Source organism: Paramacrobiotus metropolitanus, unplaced genomic scaffold, assembly GCF_019649055.1.
Source record: "Paramacrobiotus metropolitanus isolate TYO unplaced genomic scaffold, Prichtersi_v1.0 Parri_scaffold0000148, whole genome shotgun sequence".
Classification (NCBI taxonomy): domain Eukaryota; kingdom Metazoa; phylum Tardigrada; class Eutardigrada; order Parachela; family Macrobiotidae; genus Paramacrobiotus; species Paramacrobiotus metropolitanus.
The window spans coordinates 33080-53504 of record NW_026570368.1 but is presented as its reverse complement, the minus strand read 5'-3'; the positions used below and the strand labels follow the sequence as shown (position 1 = coordinate 53504).

Here is a 20425-nt window from a genome sequence, read left to right as displayed (position 1 = left end):
GGTTTCCTGGGTTTCTTAGTTTCTTGGGTTCTTAGTTTTTTCTTAGGTTATTCTTTGGTTTCTTAGTTATTCTCAGATTTTTTAGGTTATCCTTAGGTTTCTTCTTAGATTCCTTAGGTTTCTTATATTTCAAGCGAGTCTTAATGTTTGTTAGGATTTTTTGAAATCCTAAGAAAACTTTATTAACATAATTGACTTTATTCATTTTAGAACAAGTGAAGAATCACCCAAGAAACCTGAAAATCACCCAACAACCTAAGAAGCCTAAAAACATAAGAAATTTATTGTGAACCGAAGAAGCCTAAGAACATAAGAAATTTATTGTGAACCAAAGAAGCCTAACTAGCCTGAGAATGACCTGTAACCTAAGAATAACGTAAAAAGCTAAGAAATTTAAGAAATCTAAGAAAACTTAGGAACCTAAGAAGCTACTACGAGGAGGGGATAAATGAGCTCGATGTACCCGAGCAAGGGGTAACAGAGCTCGTTATCCGTAACCGTGCCTGTGCAATACGGCCAGCCACCAAGAGACGGCAACTTGTTCTATAACGCAAAATAACTGAAACAGCCGCTGAGACCGATAGCTGCTTTTTTCTCCATAGACTCGTATGCTAAACAAAATCACTTGTTTCTTACACATTTCGAAAGAAAACCACTCAACCTACATTTCAAAAGAATAAGAAAAAAATTGCAAGATTTTTGATACCAAGAAAGTTATTATTAAGGATGACAGAGAAAAGTTATCGCCATTCATGTTTCTCGTAGACAAAGCATAGAGTTTGTGCGTGGACCCGACCGTGGATCGAGATCCCATGCTAAGTCTATGAGAAACATAAACGGCGATAACTTTTCTCTGTCATCCTTAATAACTTTCTTGGTATCAAAATCTTGCAATTTTTTCTTATTCTTTGAAATGCATAAGTGATTTTGTTTAGCATACGAGTCTATGGAGAAAAAGCAGCTATCGGTCTCAGCGGCTGTTTCAGTTATTTTGCGTTATAGAACAGGTTGCCGTCTCTTGGTGGCTGGCCATATTGCACAGCACCTTTGCTCGTACATCGTATATATTGCCTATGGCAGCGTAACTCGCGGTTTAAATCGAAACTCGGTTTTCTTGTATAAATAACTCAACTCTTAGCGTAACTCGCACGCTCCCAGTAACTCGTAACTCTAACTTTGGGTAATTCTTCTATAACTGCCCAGGTCTGGAAGCTACTTTTATTGGTGGTCTGTTCTAGTGGTCAGAGTGTTTCGGTCAGTGTTAAACTTTGGTGAGTCAAAGTCAGAGTTTGAGCGGTCAGCGTCTGAGTCAGAGTCAGAGCTTGAGCGCGGGCCTTTGGAATCTGGTAGATAAAGAAAAACACCAGCATAAACAGCAAAACAATCTAACAGCTTCCCGACTCGGGTACGGAGAGGCCACGCCTCTCACAATACCGTCGAAAACACTGTACAGACCGTTAATGGCGAGTGAGTCCAGCACGATGACAATGTAGGGGCTGTCTGGAGAATATTCGTACAAATGGATCATACCGCCGTGGTGGTAACTTCCCTTTCAGCTAGGATCTGTGATGCGGCCGATAAAAACGGGAACATTCGCGATCTCATTCCAAATGATCACCAGGAACGGGTGATTCGCAACGAAGTTCGGTGAGGAAGCGCAGCTAAATACGAAATCACAACACATGACGTCTGCCGCTTTCACGCCGTATTCGTTCACTTCTGCAAAATTACAGCTACATGAAACACTATCCAGTGCGTTTTCTATGTAACAACGCTTTTTCACAGTACATGATTTCCTCGCATTTTCCAAACGAAAATCATTTCTATAACCAGTGACCACGCTAGTAATTCTTGCGACAATTAGAGGTTTTAATCCAGTGACAGTGCATATAAAAATGCAGTCGTTGGTTCTTTCAGCCATAGTTGCTTACGTGGCCGCGCTAGAGGGTCTGATAGCTCCGGCGAGTGTTTAAAATGCTATCTTCAAGCGCGAAAGTTTTTAATACAAAAGCACGTTTTTTAACGGTTCTTTAAAAGCAGTTTTATTTTAAAAGCTGGTCGAATCGGTTCCGCCGACGCCGATGATCTTACCTAAAACCACTTCCTGTCGGAAAAGGTCCACCTGTTTCGGCCGGCGATCGTCCTCAAACATGTCGCTAAAGTTTATTTCCGACGGCTGAAACATTTCCTGAAGGCCCATCGCTTTAGCGCGCGGTATCAAATCAACACCGTAGGCGATACGAAACTTTGGTATACTGATAGACAACAACTCTACGGAACATTTTTCGCGCCAAAATAGCAGCTTCTCGATGGTCAGGTCCCTCTCTAAGCTGTTTATTCCTTCGGTATTTTTGGATGGCAGTATTAGCATAACGCTGAATTTCCTCTCTTCAACGTCAAGAATAATCACCTCCGGGTCTCCCGTTTCGTCGCCCGGGTTGGTAAGAAACGCCCGGAGGATGGCATAGTCGTTCTTCATAAATTTCACCGTCTTTTCAACATCGTTCGGACAGTAGAATATGCCGCTATTGGTGTCGCTTACGCTAAACGGTATTTCCCATTGACCGGAGAAATCAATGACATTCATCAGCAATAACAGCGTCAGCGGACTGACTTCGCTCAACAAATTGGTTATTTTCCCATCAGTCTTCTCCGTTGCAAAATTATTTATCGCCCTCACCGCCTCACCGGGAGATTTCTCAAACGGCGTTTTGACCGAACCCGAATTTCATTCGGCTCTCAATTGCCTCCTAATATTGTGGAACCAGGCAGCATTTCTCATCGTAAAAAGCAACATTCACTGATTTCAGTGCCCCCTCCGTATTTACCGCCTCCAGATTCGTTATCAGTTCTGAAAAGTCTCTTCCATATTGGCATAATAATGCTGTTAGAGCGGATTTCAGTTCACCGTTGGTTCCGGGAAGAAGTGCCGCCAAAATGACCTCCGCTGAGTATGGGCTAAAGACGATATTCGCATCCGGAGCATTCGCCGTCGCAATAACAGCCTGGAACATCTTCACCGCAAAACTGCTCTCAGGGTTGACGCTGAAATCTGTCGTGTGTGGTCGGTATTCATTTTGCACGTGTTTCGGGAATTCGCGCGGCTGGCGTCCCAAGCAGCTCTTGAAAATATCCATTAATTTTGCACATTTTGCTTCTGCAAATTTTGCTTTTTATTGGGTAATAGAAGCACCTGTTGGATTAACTATCCATAAACAGGTTAAATATAATGGATTAGTGCTTCAACATGAAAAATGACAAAACTCGTAACGCATTTACAGGTACGAGTGTTTCTGCAGTGAATATTGTTGCAGAACGCTGATGCGATGTCGGTAATTTTGTTACAACATTAACAAGGGATTGATTCAACCACGTCTTAATGGTTAAAGGAAAGATGCGAGAATGCACTTGTGTGGTACCGGGGAAAAATCTGAACCACAGTACAGTGTACAAGCTTTGAGATAATCGCCAGTGGGAGGGAAGCAGTGATACGTAGCAAGGCGGTTGCCGCACATGACCTAACACACGGCAACTGCAGCGAGCCAAGTAAGTCCAAACAAACTTATTTAGCCGAGAACGTCTAAACAAAAATCACAGTAGTCACACTGTCTGCAGTCACAAGCATGAGTCGATCGTAATCAATCGCATTATTGGGCGTGTCATATCATCACAGGCAGCCTTTCTGCAATAAACGAAATTTTAGGAGGCAGGAGCCGGTGACATGTATATGGTGAGTATTACGTGAATTGGTAATCCCATTACGGTGATTGGCCAGCAAGTTGTCCTAACAATTAGTTTTTTTATGACAAATAATGCGTGTTTAATTACGGATTAAACCACTCTGTCCAACCCTCACCAGTGACATAAACCCGTTAGTCTGGACTCTGAAGTAACACTTGCACACATCCATTCCGAACCGGGAGGGGCAGGGTGTAAAACCTGGCAGTGGCATCTGCCACTGGCACTGCCAATGGCATGGCGAGCGATAAATCTGAGACTATGGCAACTGGCAAACGATAAAATTTGGCAGATGCCGCACAAAATGTGGCACACTTAAAAACGAGTCAAAAGTGGTTGGTCAGCTGCATAATTCCTTAAAATGTCAATTTGCATATGAAGCGTTGTCAGCATTACTTGTCATGCACAAAGTGCGTAAGCAAGCGCCGACATACAAAGTTTTATAAGGTCACATTGTGTTTCGCCGGTGCGAAGAGCACCAAAACACACAAGGGCGTTAAAAATACAATCGCGGTGCTTCCAGATATAAGAAGCACACCCAAGAAATACGGCTTCCGATTAAACGCGGTGCTGTATCGCTTGATTACCATATAAACATGTTGATCACCTACTCTCACCGGGTCGGTGCCTGCACGGTAGACGAGCCGACACACTGCTTGGGGTTTCTTTTTACTTGCCTTTCCTTGCATTCCTTTTACCTCAGGAAAACATGCAACATAAGCAGATGAGCGTTGGTTCCTATAAAATTAAGGGAAGTGTGCTGGTACATAGTGAAAAATCGGTGTACATAAACGGTCACTATCTTTAGCGTAACCCAAACCTTTTTTTCCTTGTTCTAAGTAATTCTATAGTCAAATGATAGTATACAATTGCGTGAAAACCGATTATGGGTGCAGCTTCCGGTGGGAGAGAGAGTGATGACGGGAAAAATTTCAACAGCTTGAACGTACAAAAATCCACAAATTATACACGAGTTACACAGCTTAGGACGAAATGGTCGCATACCCAACATCTCTACATTCAGTATGAATGCAGCACAGTGCACTGTACGACTGAGTTCAAAATATCCGTTTCGTACAAGTGCACTGCACCGCTTGCGTACAGAAAGCTGGGTATGGGGCTATGCGACCATTTAGTCATTACCAAACCGGGGACCCGCGTTCGTTTCCGTGCTATTCCAATAGCAAATGGACACTGGACAACCTAAGTACCTAATTTGGATATCGAAAAGTGGAACAAAATCTGTTTTACGGCGTTGTCGCAGTATGTGCAAGACGACCGAGGCAAATGCAAGGGCACTCAGCCATCGGAAGGCATGAAATATAGTAACAGTTCGGACGAGGAGTGATTTGATAGCGAGTTGCCGTCGATGGCAGTGGAAACGCCGAGGACGAATCAGCAACCAGCTTCCTGAAAGTGAAGTACTAGTAGTAAAAGAAGACAACAGAAAATTGAATTATAGCGCTTAGTATATGTGTCTTGCAGCGTTTTAGCCTGAAAGGTAATACATATTGCCCGTAGCTGTTTAGCTCTCGTATTTTTCAAAACTGCTTTTACTGCCTAGGTGGATGTTTTAGTCAAAGTAAGTATGTACCGTACAGTCTGTACGTAAATATGGTTTATTGGGTTTTAATGAAAACCGAAGCGAATGAAAAAACTTCCGTACGAAAGAACGCTGTAAATATGGAAGCATACGGAATGCAACAGCACGGCCATGCCATCGACTTCGGATATTTTACCGACAAGGCAGTACAAAAACAACAGAAACAATCGCATAACCACAACGTGACACGATCACATGAACTTCACAGTATATATCACCACAACCAGTACTACTGCAGATAATAAGTGCATTGGAACTGCTGCCGGCAATTGTGAGAGACATGCACTGTTCAAGAGACATGCACGTAGTTACCTACTAATATTACTGTGGAAAACAAGGCTTATGGACCAAATTTGCAGTACGTTTAGCTTTACCATAATAGCAACACAGCAGACTGATTTTTGTCAGTTCTCAGACTAGGAGCCAGTTAGAAGGCTGCTTCTTGTGAATATTATCATAATAAAAAATTTAACTATTCCCATGAAGATCTGCCTGACTCATCATGCATATATATGAAACCAATAAACGAGCAGTACACACATGGACGGCGGTTGACGTGGATGTCGACGGACTGCAACAGCACGGACACGTGATCGGATTGAAAGATGCCGTCGGAGGTGCGCAGCGTCTTATCGTGGATTTTGAATGTCCGGGGCAGCGTGCGGTTCCTGTGGAATACGGGAGAATATTTCACTGCGCTGGCGAGGAGGGCATTATGGGAAATTTATTGCCGGTGTTTTGTGATTATCGTATGGCAAACAAAAAACTGTCTCCCGCGCCGGCAGGTAATGATCACGCCGACGTAGAAGTGTTGCTCCGTGATCATCCCCGTCGTCCGTGGATATGGTATCCAGCCAAACTTCTTATGATCGTGTTCGGCCAGATCACCGCATTACGTTCAAATCCGCCGGATTTCGTTCTCGTCGAGGTGAGTTTGTCCGGTCAGTGTTGCCGCGAACTGCTTCCTTTGTCTCAAGTGCGCCGGCCAGCGACCTTAGAAGAACTCCAACGCAATAAACTTGACCCGGGTTTTTTCTTGATCCGCTGCTGTTGGGTCTCGGAGAAGTACTGGGCACCGTTGGAAGGAAGAACGGCAGTGCAGTTGGGCCGACAACTGGATGGTCATGTTAAATCCATGGTATCCAACATTCTCCGCCGCGGCATAGAAATGGAGGAACTGCGGATGCTACGCATGCGGTTGCTAGCCCTCGGAATGGTCGAGGGTAAAACGGTACCTGTGGCAGATCTGAGGGATTTATTCAGGCAATATCTGGCTTACAGATGGAGTGATTCACTGCTGAAAGGAAATTCGCGCGGAAAGGAAGAAAGAAGGAAAGCAGAGAGCCGCGAAAACCCAGCAATGATGCTAATACCGGAAATTCTAAAGGAGATCTTCAAAATGCTCGACACTATCGCGCGGCTGCGTTGCAGGCGAACCTGTCATCTTTGGGAGGCTATCTTGACATCACTGGAGCTCTGCCGCGATGTTCATGTACGACTGAACGAAAACGATGACCTGATTGGCGAAGAGGCTTGGAATACTAATTTTAGCGCATACGCGTGCATCTTCAAACACATAACGTCGGCCACGCGTACAATCTCCATCCGGGGTACGTACAGTGACCGATTAGCAGTGGAAAACAGCGCCGGCTATATTGGCCAAGTTGTGCAAGCCCTTACAATCCGCCTGGATCGTTTGATTCTGTCCCCAACCGCCACGGGCATCGACGGGATTGAGCACGACGATCCGTTTCACAACTATCAGCAGGAAGTGCTAATCCGGGACAAGACACTGCGAGCATATTCTGACGATTTGACCACAACGTACTCGCGTATAGGATCCTGGTGTGATCGCATAATTTGGACCAACTATTCCCTGTGTATGTACTGTCCAGCCAGATACTTCCTTAAACTTCGCATTCCGCGGGCAGTATTCGATCTGCGCAACCTCTGCGCCGTCCAGTTTTGGAACGTTTTTGAAAAATGTCTGGTCGACACGCAGCCGTTAGACGTGGAACGTATTACCTGCTGGATGGATCAGATTGAATCACAGTCCATTAGGAACTGCCGTCGAATCATAAAGGTATTGCTTTTTGTTGTACAGCCCTGCCGGGCCAAGTTGGGTCAGTTGAATAAAATAAATTATAAAATGTCGTGTATTCATCGTTCTACTTTATCTTTTAACATTGTCAGTATGACGTTTTATTACGAATTCAGAACTGTCAAAACCGGTCAGTTCGGGTGTGCTAGTTGCGAGCCAAGCGGTGATTTGTATTAAGCAGAGTACTGTAGAGTAACCCTGCACTTGACAGCTTTTTCGTACGATATGAGCTATACGGCACTGTAGTACTGACAAACGTTCAGCTGACTCAAAGCCGACTGCGCTGCACTCACATGTGCTGCCTGTCTAGTCGCAGGCAGCACATGTGAATGGTGAATGTGCTCGTACTCTGTACAGCGTACGTCTCTCTGAGCTGTAAAAAAAGCTGTCAAGTGCTGGGTTACTCTACAGTACTCAAATTGCAGCTAAACTCTGTGATGTAGACTTTGAGGGAGTACCAGAGCTGCGATCCGCGACCATTTGCGCAGTATTCACAGCAAGACTGGACGCTGGACACTCTGGACAGTTTGGATATTCGGAATCTGAACGGAATCTGTTTGTACGTCCTGTCGTGTTGCACGGAAGAGTCGAGCGAAGCGCCATCGGCAACCAGAGAAAACGATGAGCCCCTGACAAAAAAGATAAAAGCGGTCTAATGTGTTTCAGGGCTAATTTGTACGTAAATATCTGAAAACGCGTGTGATTCAAGCGCCTAAACGAGTCAGAAATTTGCGAAACGCTGCAAACGTGCTTGTATATCTGTATGTAGATAATACAAGGGACATCTCGGACTTAGGTTTCCATATCTTATGTCTGCCCGTACTAACGCATAATAAGCATGTCCGATATGTGCCGGTGTATGTCCAAGTTTCCAACGCAGATTACAGAATGTAGCGACTTTGGTTCCGAGCACTGTCGTCGTTATTCTCGTCGGCTTGCTTGTTCGCTTGAATAACGTGATTTAAACCAAGTGAACCAGTCACGTCCTAAAGTATTGGCATATACCCATTGAAAAATGATTTCCTAACTCTACTGATTTAAATTAAATAATTTAAATAACTAATTAATTTAAATTAATTTCCTATGGAGAGCGTGCATCAAATCCATAAGCACAGCCTTATCTCGCAATGACACATGCAGACAGCTCACAATTGCCGCACCGTTCGGCTTGACGGTTGGTTGTATAAGTACTTCGTAATTGATTCTTGAATTCCTTTGATCAATGTTGCGTTGACTACGGCGATTCTATCAGCGTTTGTCTGCTCCAGACACTGTACGTATGTAACCGACCAAAACAACCGGTCGTCTGAGACGACCGCCGGTCGTTTTAGCCTCTCAACCGGACACGAAATTACATTCCGGCAGAAACGACCGGATACGACCTTACACTCCGGCAGAAACGACCGGACACAAAATATGCTGTAACTGAAATATGCTGTAACTGTTTTAATTAATCATAAAATAACTGCTGTTGATTAATTAGCCACTAACAACCGATCAATTAACGTAACTGCATGGTTCACCATCCCGGCTCAGCATCTTGTCCAGGGAGCTGATGACCACTGGTCAATATAAATAAAGCATTTAAATCGCTAAATGGTAAATATACTGTGTGATTGCGCACTTCAGACCCGTGAACACGTATATGATGACCAATTTGACCACCGGCTTCACCGGGTGGTAAAGCACGGTTTTCTCCATAAGAATGTCTTATAAGTATCTTAAGTCGTTTTGGTCCACCCGGTCCCCCTGGACCATATTCAAGCTCTACTGCGATTATGTTGCTTTTTACTTTTCGCCTTATTACAAAGTATTAATATTATTATCCAGTACTCTTGGTTTTAAACAGCCCGCCCATTTTAGCATGGCGAACAACTTTGACACATACCAACATATCGGGAAAGTGAAACACCTCGGCTAAATCAGAACACGAGTGAGTTATACATTACACATCATTCTTTATCCAAATTAGTGCAACAGCGCACGAATAAAAGCGAACGTACGCATATGCTGCTGACAACTAAGACAACAACCTTAACGGATCAGCTGCATTCATCTGTGCCGAAGAGACAAGCAGCCAAAAAGTTTGCAGTTGACCTTTTCCTTTGACCTCGATCAATCCACGTTCCTGCACCTTATATGGCGAGTTTCCCGGCAGAAGCTGGGCGGCGTTCTTGCTGAGATGAATCCTTCCATCAGCGCCATTGGTCAAAATTCTCGATGCCGTGTTGACGGTGTCTCCAAATCTGTATAACAATAAATAATGTTTTAACGGATGCTGTAGATAGACAGGGTAAAATATTGCACACTGTTCACAAATCACAACGAAAAACGGTTAAGGTGTAATAATTCATACAAACAATAGCGGGGCACTTTGTGTCCGACCACCCCGGCCGCGCATATGCCGCTATGGATCCCGGCACGCAGTGATGTACCAGGGAATACCGTATCCATACTTCTGTATTCTCCCAACATTTCCATGGCTAACGCACAAATTTCTTGCGCGTGAAGATCTCCGTTGCGTACGGGTATCCCACTGACGACCTAATAACACGCTGTTGCATTTTCGATGTGGTTCGTTTATTTTCTTGAACAGACCATCGTGACTTTTGATACTACATACCATATAAGAGTCCTTGATTGTTTCCACTTTGTACACGTCATAGGATGCCACAATGCGATCGAACGAAGTGTACACCTACTCGAAAATCATAATATTTGGTATGGAGGGAACCTTGTACCTGTTTTATGAAAATCATCTTCCACTCACATTATTTAGGAACAACATTACAGTTTTCGGATCCGCTGCATACAGAATGTTCGCAAAACCTCCGATCTCGCTGTGAAAATTCGTACATATTACGATCGTTGCCGGATTTGCAATAATGCGGAATAAGATTCTTACGTAAACATTATTGTGGAGGAAAGAAACATTTCGGCATCCGGTACAATGCCTCTCCGCAGCTGCTCAATCACGATGCTAAACACAAGCATTTCAGAATTGTGAAAAAATGATGCGTAGATAAACTATGCAAACCTGGGCAGCATTTCCCTTAAAAGAGCATCACATTTCTTCCGCTCATCCAGCAACGCCATGGTGCGCAGGACGACCAGTCGATCTAGCTCGTCCGTGTAATTTTCCAAACGGCGAACGATCCTTTCGACCAGGTTCTCGTTGTCCTTCATTCCAAGGCCAAAAAAGCAAAACTTCAGCAGCTGGCCCACACTCGGTCTATCCTCCGGATTGGCTGATAAACATTTGACCAATACCGGAAACAGTTTGCTGAATTTGTTTTCAGAATGGTCCGCGATGCGCTTATGCATAAACTCTGCACAAGAATCAGGTCAATCAATTGAACCAGTTTAATTTAAACTGGTTAATAAAAACTGTGGTTTTTGCCCTGACCTAGTGTATCCAACGGTTCCTCTTGGATAATGATTTGGTACAAGATAAGACCAGTTGTAAACATGTCATGTTTTCGCCCTTCTTCGTGGACGGCTTGGTTGCTCGTACTGTGGTGGTTAGCAGGCTCGAGAATGGTACTGTTGCGTGTTAATACGGTCTGGATTTGCGTATGACCGGTTTTCCCAATTTTTAGGCTAAAATGCTTATTCAGTAAACAGCAGTGGATGTTGAGAAATCCATGAAACTTTACGGCAGACCGGTGAATTGCTTGCAAGCCCTGTAGAATTAAAATCACAGTACTTAGAAACTTAGAAGTATAGAAAAACAAAATATACTCTGTAGATATGGTATAAAAATAAAAATCTACTACTTAGAAGTACAAGAAAATAAAATGCAGTATACTATGCAGTTATGGTATTATCATATAAGGGTATATGGTATTTATATACTTCACATTTACATTTGCATAAGATATGGTTTTCGCATTACATTCACATCCCTGTTTCCTTTACCTTGAGTAAATCAAACAAAAATGACGCCTGCAAATCAAACTCCAAATGGGTCCTGGCCATAAGTTCCAACACAGAGCCACGCGGGCAGTACTCGGAAACCAGCAACACCGACTTTTCAAGAAAGCACAATCCAGCGAAGCGACAGACATTCGCGTGGTCAACTTCAAGTATCTATTCCACATAAAAACGGACCACTGACTGAGTTATGAGAAGAATAAACTGATACCGGCATTTACCGTTTTTAGCAATGGCAACAGAGGATTGTTGAAATGGGGGAACGGCAATGCAGTTTCGGCAACGGATGCGGTGGCGGCACACACCGGTGTTATCCACACCATTTGGTTGCGCTTAAGGTATATCCTCACGCGATCTTCCTTATCTTCCAGCTAAATTTAATAGCGGTTTGATCTTCTATGATTTATAATAACTACTAAAACGTTTTAGTGGAATATTCTGTTTTACCGGTTGTAGTTGCTCGTATCGGATCCGCCACGCATCGGAAATGGAGGCGTTGTGCGCGGCACGTCTGTAATTATTGACCATGTTTATTACTAGTATATTGTGGAAGCATAGACCGATAGATATTAGCCTTCGGTCCGGGAACGGTTAAACTTACTTTCAATACAAAAATGCAGTACTTTAGTCACATACCTCACAAAAACCGCGGCAATAAATATGAAGAATAAGGTGGCAGTGGCGGTACCTACGCTAGCTCCAATTATGGTTTCCAGAGCACCTATGAAAATAATTATTATTTGCATCATGGCCCGTAATATATAATACTCGTGTAGAACTCGGTCTTTTTTTTCGCATAGCGTGAATTTCCGCAAGATTCACCTTTCGGATGACAAATCGGGGCGTCTCCACGGAATCCACACCGAGGTTCATTCGGTGGCGGCCATGGAATTAACCAGCGGGGTTCTTCGCCCGTTTCCACGAGAGTAAACTCGGGAACTTTTAGGACATATAGCGTCTACGCATAAATCAATTGTTCTGTGAATAAATAACTATCTATCAAAATATGTGAAAAATTAGACCTTTTACTTACTCGGACACGCGTCGAATTCCACTCCAGCTGGGTCAGACTCATTACCGGCAAACGCTCGCCAACCTCATCAATCCAAACATCTCCAATCTCAGTCGTGAAAGTGCGATTCCAGAACTGCTTGGCTAATTTTCTCCCAGACGACCACACTTCTTGATTTCCGGTCGAGCGCAATTCTTCCATTACCTATGGTAATTTCCTTTCCTTGCAAATGTTGCGTATCAAGTGGAAATGCCAATGACTGAGTATGACGCAGATCAGCATTGGTAGCATGGTAAGAATGAGTTATCTACTCGGAATACAATTTTGCTTCGTCATAAACTGCAATACCTGTGCGAGAATCAGCATCGTCTCATACGTGGCTGCCGGATGTGGGGTCACCTGAAAGAGAACATGCGGTATGCTGATTATTCAGTAATGTGAGCTGCTAATTGAGGTGCTGATTTCTTCGTCCTCAATTATCTTCACCCGCTCGAAAGGCTTGTACGTGTAATTGAACATTTCCCTGGATCCTTGAATCATTTCCTGGGAGAAATTTCTTGATCCGTTGGTTTTCCCGTAAACTGCTTCGTTGAATTCCATCAGCAGAACGGAACGATAAGCTTGCTTAACAATCTGCATTTCCGAATATGGATTTTGTTAGGGTATGTGATATCAAGAATGTACTGATGATGAGTAGTAAGTATTAACCTTAACTTCAATTATCCAGTATTACAGAAGTACTAACTCCATATTATAGGGGGGAGAACCATGAAAGTCGAACCAATTCACGCCACTGCTACCGTCACCCGGCTGGAGTGTGACGTTACGACAGTACATATGGTTAAATCAGGCGCGGTATATAAGCACCATGTTTAGCCACAACGTAAAACGCCAGCCGGCTGACGGCAGAAGAACAGGGGAATGGTTCGAGTAGCCTGCTTTTTCCTTCTATATTTTATTAAGTAAATTAGTATTAATTTCACTTATAGTGTAAAACGAATTTGTCGTTTTCGTGTTAGGTGTCAGGACACATTATCAAGGACTGGCAGAGTGAATAATACTGAATTTTAACAACGCGTTTAGCGCGTAGCAATTTTAAGAATCTATAAAAAAATAAACCATGCTGTACCTCGTCGTCACTGTCGCCCTTGTCCCATGAATAATAACCGGGTTCTCTGCTTTTTCTAAATCCTGCCATAGGTATGTAGACCTAGTAGAACAACTTGACCACATTTTTATTGGTAATGAAGTAAAGAATATCTGTACTTGTTTCAGAATTAACAACAGCTACCGATTAAGTTGTGCTTAACAAGTTAACGTCTTTCTGTGGAATATTCGTATGAGCGCCGGGAAAATATCGCTATATACAGAAAAACCCGCTCCATTTAATAGTATATTAATTTTTATAGCAGAGCAGTAACTGATTGCCACAGATACCGTATTAAAAACATGTGAATTTATGATTGTAGACCGTTTTCTCTACACCACGTTGTCTGCCTGGTGTAATAAAACATTTAACCAGGAAAAAATTATCCTGTAACTAGCTGCTTACATGCTCGCCATTGGTCATGCTGAGATTTGATGCCGCCAATAACAACCGCCGAAATTCACCGAAATCGCCATAGTACACGTAGACTGCAACCAGAGGACTCTAATACGATTCAACCACTGCTTCTATTCATAATAACACTACGTAGCTCATGTTATACTAGGTTAGTACACGCATTAGCACCTCGAGCTCGATCATTCAGCCGGCGAAGCATAGCAGTCCGCTCGGCATTGGTAATAATCGTGGAACTGTATGATTCCTGATAACCTTGGCGGCCATTTGTATTTAGAATATTAGCCGAATCTCCGGACAACTGCTTATAAGCCGGATTGGCACTGAGATCGGCTACAATGGCCACGGACGTCCAGTTAAACTTTTGCGCTATACGGAACACCATACTCAGAAAAACTTGGAAGGAATTGCACGTTGTTCCGATCCATGTGGGTGTTATTGTTTTCTTACGGAGAGTTGGGTTAGTTGCGACACTACGGACAGTAATAAAGATCAGATAAAAATGTTACCAAGCAGTTGCTTAGCCAAAATTACGATCGTACGCATGTCTAATGTCCGGTGATAATAAGCAGAAAACGAGTGCTTCGCGATCACGATGTACCGTACGAGTACGTAGGTACGTACCATAATGGACATAATATGATCACCACACAGCGGAAAGCAACAGCCAGGGTGGCACCGACTCACAGTTACACGGAAAATGGAAGCGTTTCGCATTTTTAAATGCATAGGTACATTAAGTTATCAGAAAAGTTTTGCATTTTTTTTAGTTAAATGTTCTATTACTTCGGTTACATTTTAAGTATGTTAATAAATTTTTTTCGAAAGTTACATATGCTTTGTTACTGTCTCGTACTATTGAAAGTAGTTTGAGTTTGAGCCTTGGTTAAAGTAAAGAATTAAACATCGGATCACATTACAGTGTGATTACACGTGAGAAGTAATTCAGTGTTCGGTAGGCCACTGCCAATATTCAAGCACAAGATAGTGATGACCATCCATAATTTTAATGTCGCTGCTGCATGAACGTGCAAACAAGGGTTTAGACTTATAGTCCCAGAAATTTAATCTGTCCGTAGTCTTAGATGTTTATTGAGCCTTTTTAACTTTTAATCTTGTATCCCAAAAGAACTCTTTCAGGCAGTTTAATAAGACTTCCCTACTCTAGTAACTGGGTGTTAAAAAACGACTTAAAAAATAGTTTTTTAACAAATTTCAATCGGTTTTTGAAGCTGAGAATCGAGCCAAACCCGGGCCATATCCCGTGTTTTCCCGTGCTACAAAACCGTACAATATAATATTGATGCTACGCACGTTGTTATTATCAGCTTGTCCAGTTGCGTCGCGTAGGGAACAATTTCTTGAATTTCGGCACATCCTAAGAGAAATGAATAATACTCGAAGTAGGCAGAACTGTTATTTCATTAGAATATTTCTATAGCCTGCAGAAAAGTTTTGCATAACTCAGACGATAACTGCTCTAGGACGTGAATGACATAATCAACAAGTAGCAATTTTTGAACTTCCGAATACACGATTTAGTTTTGAAATGGCCACTTACCGCTAAAAAGCATTACACTGGCAGAACATTTGTCACGGTGTTTCCCAGGAGCAAGCTGCGCGTTAAGATGCTCCGCGGTAAGATACACAACATCGGTTGCAAAGGCAGTGCACTCGTTGTATTTCTTATCGGAAATGATCGTCTGCGTGATGTTCAAGCGGGGATACGACTGCCGGATGGTTTCCAGTGCCATGCGATAAGCCGGCCCAACGTATGGCATGGATCCCAGATTGACCGGATATAGAAATGCCAGTGTGATGATTTCCAGATTAACCACACTGCACACCGCTGTGGAATTCAATATGGACTGCGAGACATTCATGGTGGCGCGCATAAACAGCAAACACAGATGCTGTAGCTACATCTGACTTCCAGAGGTTAAACATCTGCGAGAAAACTGACGTGTCAACAGCGGAATAAGAAACACTCGTCTCCACCAAGAGTTGATATTCAATCCGGAACTCCACATCTCGGAGTCGCTTGAAGCCCTAACGGAACGCATACTGCAGGGCATTTCCGCAGTATTAGCATTCATATGGCTTTATAATTACGCTGCGCTCCAGAACAATCATTTTATGAATTGAGGTTGTTTATTTGGCAGTTACAAGTTCTCGTACCATAACAGACACGCGCTAATAGAAACCACATAAACCAGTTGGAAATTTGAACAGGGAAGAAATAACTAAAATTGTTCGTGTTATTTAAATTCCCAGGCCGAAAATTTAATCTTCAAGGTGATCTTGATTTTGTCTGTCATATCCGGATATGTTTGAACGGCCGCATGTTGAGATACAATTATCCATCACGACGAACGGTAAACGCTTGGAAAGGAACCCGGAGCCGATATAATTGCGTGCTGCCATATGATATCTATTATTGTTTCTTTCGTCTGCCGGGAAGAGTGGCGGATTGCCGGTGCGGATCCATATGAACTTGTAATTACATCTCACGGCCATCATAATTACTAAGGTGACATGGCAAACACATTTATGTAAATGTGCCGCCATTGAATATCGCAGCAGTTGGGTCAATGTCGATATTACTAAGTATGCCGCATTATTGAATACCCAATACGTCTCATCTAACTTGGTTCGGAAGGGCAAAGCACTGCAATTAAATTATAAGTATTATCTAGCTAACACGATTCCGAAATTACTTTCCATGAATTTTTCTATTATATTGTGAAATGATTGGTCTTACTAGATTAATTCTGGTCAGTTAAATATTTGAAACTGCTCCCAGGCGACAGTACTTAATATAAACATTTGAAGCGCAAACAGTGCAAAATGTACGAGTATTTGCGGAGACAAAAGCTTCTGCATCCCGATACAAGCCAACAGCGTAAACAAATATTTACATATATACCCAGCATCAAAATTAAAATATTATTATTTTACTATATCCAAGCAAAAAATGAAGTGCCTGTGAAAGCCAGAGTATCACATGAAGGGAAGCAGTATCACAAGAAGGGAAGCCTACAGTCGACCATCCACTTTAATTTCTTGACGGAAGAGTAGCTGACTTATCAGTTATCCACGAGCACACAAAAGGAGGGTGATAAGATACTCGCACACTGAGATGTTAAATGCAATTATCTACCTACATTGAGCGATTTCCATCAAGCATTTATGACTTGTCTGTCGGCGTCTGCCCCGGGGTCGTTGAGTCACTACTAGCGCAAATTCGATCGCCGCGCATATTACATACTCGTACTTAAACTGAGTGACTCTCGTTTTTGGCTGACCCTATCCATGCCAAAATTTACCAAGGGTGCGTATAAGGTTTCCTCTGGTCAAGGTAGTGCGAAAGAGGTTTTATTTTTTAAAACAACCCAGTAAGTCAGAATATTGTATTAAGTTAACAGGTATCATTGTAAGCTCAGACCCATGGGTGCGCACTGCGATTATTAAGAACGCTGCGGTATAAACGAAACCATACGATTAGCGACCGTATTTAAATGTCGGGGTACGACTACCGACGTTTAAACGGAAGGCACCACCTGAAGTTATTAACAAAACGAAGGGGTATCAGTTGGTTAGTTATGATGGGGAGATTCAGTAACGAAGATTTGTTTCACATACATGTAGACCAATGAGCACGAAGACTGCGACGACAGGACAGTGTGCCTCTGTTGGGTCGACCCGGTTCGGCGGGGAGGCCAGGTTCGAGCATGTGTGACGGGGCTGTCGTTTACTCGACCCGGCCCGGATGCGGTACAACAGAGCTTTGGAATGCGGCAAAGAGCGTCCAAAAGTACAACATTTATTCCTGCTCTGACATTCAGTCCTGAGTTTTCCATTCGACTCGAACTCAAGAAAATTATATCAGTCGACCTGACGTTTGCCAGTGGTTTTTCGCCAGCTAAATGCGTAAAGGTTACCTGTTAATTGCAAGGTTTGATATCTAGATGAAACCTCAATTATCGAAGTCTGGTGTAGTACACAGCACAGTTAAACGAGTATGTACATACACTGACGGCTTACTCAGTGGCCAGTGAGTGCACTATAAAATTTCTAAGGTCCTACAAGTTCTGTGTATTAGCAGGCACCGCATGAACTACACTGCAAAACGCACCTGAATATTATCACTGTTCCAGGACTCTCAAGGATAGTTTTTGTATACTTATCGCGAAGCAAAGCAACAACTTGCAGGAACACCAGAACCGCGAGAATGTTGTGTTGTTTCCTTACGGTGTCTTCACCGCAATTATACTATACCTATTCGCCGGAAGATCCAAGATGTTTACAAATTAAAATGCGCATAAACCGGTGAACACAGCACAACCATGCTCGCTAAGAGATATCACTGAAGATAATATTATAGGAAAATGCGCGAAATAACAAAAACTCAAAGGACCACAAAACAGGGATTCTTTCAAGCATCTGGCATAATAGCAATTGTCTACATTAAGAAGTGCACGGGCACGGCTAGCTTTCACAGCAGCAGCACCAATACCACTCTACTCTTTCATGGAATCCGTTCTCGGGCTGTCAATTTCTTCTGAAAAGTCTCCTCGGATAATTCTTCTTACGCATCTACGCTTCCGCGGATACATTTGTTATCGTTGCCTGGGATACAAAGTGATACACCTTTTAAGGAGATTTTGTTCAGCTTCGTGATATCTAAACTGCCCAGGTTGTCCAGCGTCCACGTGATATTGGAATAATTCAATAATGGGCCGATGAACGCGGATCACCACATTGGCATTTTTCGAGAATCTGAAGAGAACCGATCACACTGTGGACATGAACATACAGAAAAATTTACGTATCACTAAAGAAGCGTTTACCTGGATAATACATCTTTTTATCTGGTTTAACTGCCTAATGCAGGATACCATTGTATCCGTTACCAACCGCGATATGCTCGGCAGATCTTCCGGCTTAACGGTGGTGTCTAAATGCGCTTCAAAAATTTCCCATAGCTGTGCAGCATTAAGGTGATTTAGGCTGATAACAGCGCGAGAAAACTCAAACGAAACACTTGAGTAGCTCAGGCAATATTTTTGCCAAATAATCCGGTTACAACATGATGCCAGACCCGAGTATAAGTTCGCAATGTCGTTAATATTTTCCGCCAGCGAATACGTCTGTTGCGGCATCTGCAACGAGCGCCGTTATAACACCAAACGATTAATGTGGACGCCAAAAGTTTGCAAGACTCTTTTGATATACTGCATCATTTGTCCGGCCGGTGTATCACTGTCCAGTCGGGTGTAGGCTTTCTCCTGATTGTATTCATGGTACCGCAGACAGATTGTCCGTGTGGCGCTGGTAACTTGCTTCAGGATACAACGGTAGGTTTCCAAATATGAAACCGGTGGCGGCATAGCTACACAAACTTGCCGAGCAACTTGCGGAAAATTTTAATCCTCCCACAGTCGACAGACGCCCCGACATGTCTGCTGATGGATGGAATCCAGTGACTGGAAGACTTCCGTCAAAACCACAACGTGCAGTATTAAACCGCGCTCGCTGCCCGGAAAAGCATCTATGTCCACTTCATTTTTAGCGCCCGCGTCTGTCTGGCTAAATTTAACGGCGGTTGCCTACAAGTAGTTTATTTCAGAAAGAAAGAAAGTAACCATTTTAAGAGTTCAATCAAATAACATTCGAATAAAATTTTTTTAAAACTAAAAAGACGGCTTCAGTCAGCTGTCGGTTCTTCAAGCCATCCAAAGTGAAATTGTACCACAAAGCCGATGACCGTTCTTTACGCAAAATCTGAATTAACGAAAGCATTTCTTTTACGTATGCTTGCCGCATTACCTCATTTTTGTGTATTGTGTAGTTGTCACGGCGTCTTTGCATGTAGGGGAGATATTGGATCAGTAGGCATTGTTGGTGTACTTCGGGTTTTCGGCGCGAGGTAATGGACTTATTCATCATCACCGCTAGATACCGGTCTCACAAACTGTTCAGCGTAATGAAAAAATGCCCCGGACGGAGGATTCGAGCCTGTACATCCGTAGTCGAGGGCGATCGTCGAATCTGATAGCGTGGAAGCAGTTCGCGAAGCAGGTGACTGGCACGCGCCACCTCCACTGCCCCAAAGGTCTTCAGACCTTCCAAGCGATCCATAACGAGTTTGGCTGGATACCATTTCCACGGCTGATCAGGTGCAGGGTACCGAATACGCATTGAAGGAATTTAAGCTAACGTTAATGGCAGCCGACAGGGTTACATCAGCGTAAACTGGTAGATGCATACTCATAACACGTACTCGTATAAGAGCTATAATCCGAATTGGCAAGCATGATCGGTTGGTTCTCTAGACGGTGTTTACTGTCCCTTATCTTATCAACTAAACTGTTGATTAGAACGCTCATTGAAGTACAATATTCGATAACGGTGGAGTTGATAATTTAGCGACCTAATTTAATTTGCAGTATAAGTTGTAAGCCTTTATTTTGTCCG

At 43.1% G+C, this 20425-nt stretch overlaps 3 protein-coding genes and 1 long non-coding RNA gene across 4 annotated transcripts; 1 reads left to right on the top strand and 3 right to left on the bottom strand.

The window, feature by feature from the left end:
- Window positions 1-2047: 2047 nt before the first annotated feature.
- Window positions 2048-2587, bottom strand: LOC129599568 (serpin B10-like). The gene has a single exon (XM_055497853.1). The coding sequence runs from the start codon at window positions 2585-2587 to the stop codon at window positions 2048-2050; it is 540 nt and encodes a 179-aa protein (XP_055353828.1).
- A 3097-nt stretch (window positions 2588-5684) lies between these two features.
- On the top strand, window positions 5685-8403 carry LOC129599556 (uncharacterized). Its single transcript, XM_055497844.1, has 2 exons — window positions 5685-7424; window positions 7886-8403. The coding sequence occupies exons 1-2, from the start codon at window positions 5844-5846 to the stop codon at window positions 8096-8098; spliced, it is 1794 nt and encodes a 597-aa protein (XP_055353819.1). The 5' UTR covers window positions 5685-5843; the 3' UTR covers window positions 8099-8403.
- A 536-nt stretch (window positions 8404-8939) lies between these two features.
- LOC129599567 (atrial natriuretic peptide receptor 1-like) lies at window positions 8940-15842 on the bottom strand. The gene is made up of 22 exons (XM_055497852.1): window positions 15510-15842; window positions 15263-15326; window positions 14120-14421; window positions 13940-14022; window positions 13517-13597; window positions 12874-13020; window positions 12736-12786; window positions 12409-12591; window positions 12198-12333; window positions 12012-12096; window positions 11823-11886; window positions 11597-11746; window positions 11361-11531; window positions 10849-11125; window positions 10480-10771; window positions 10348-10422; window positions 10213-10282; window positions 10066-10140; window positions 9799-9986; window positions 9540-9688; window positions 9276-9359; window positions 8940-9004 (listed from the first exon to the last, which is right to left on the bottom strand). Exons 1-22 carry the CDS (start codon window positions 15829-15831, stop codon window positions 8940-8942), a joined length of 3114 nt encoding a protein of 1037 aa, XP_055353827.1. The 5' UTR covers window positions 15832-15842.
- Window positions 15843-18241: 2399 nt separating this feature from the next.
- LOC129599564 (uncharacterized) lies at window positions 18242-20192 on the bottom strand. Its single transcript, XR_008691922.1, has 3 exons — window positions 19778-20192; window positions 18799-19557; window positions 18242-18727 (listed from the first exon to the last, which is right to left on the bottom strand). It is a non-coding gene; the product is annotated as an uncharacterized LOC129599564 (long non-coding RNA).
- Between the last annotated feature and the right edge of the window lie 233 nt (window positions 20193-20425).

Bases quoted from the DNA above. Each gene is read 5' to 3' on its own strand.
- LOC129599567 (XM_055497852.1), bottom strand. From the start codon at position 15,831: ATGAATGTCTCGCAGTCCATATTGAATTCCACAGCGGTGTGCAGTGTG. The intron at 13,021-13,516 runs GTACAGCATGGT...TCGGAAATGCAG, and splicing joins AGGGCGACAGTGACGACGAG to ATTGTTAAGCAAGCTTATCG. The intron at 11,126-11,360 runs GTAAAGGAAACA...TTAATTCTACAG, and splicing joins TTTTGTTTGATTTACTCAAG to GGCTTGCAAGCAATTCACCG.
- LOC129599568 (XM_055497853.1), bottom strand. From the start codon at position 2,587: ATGAATGTCATTGATTTCTCCGGTCAATGGGAAATACCGTTTAGCGTA.
- LOC129599556 (XM_055497844.1), top strand. From the start codon at position 5,844: ATGCATATATATGAAACCAATAAACGAGCAGTACACACATGGACGGCG. The intron at 7,425-7,885 runs GTATTGCTTTTT...TCTGTGATGTAG, and splicing joins ACTGCCGTCGAATCATAAAG to ACTTTGAGGGAGTACCAGAG.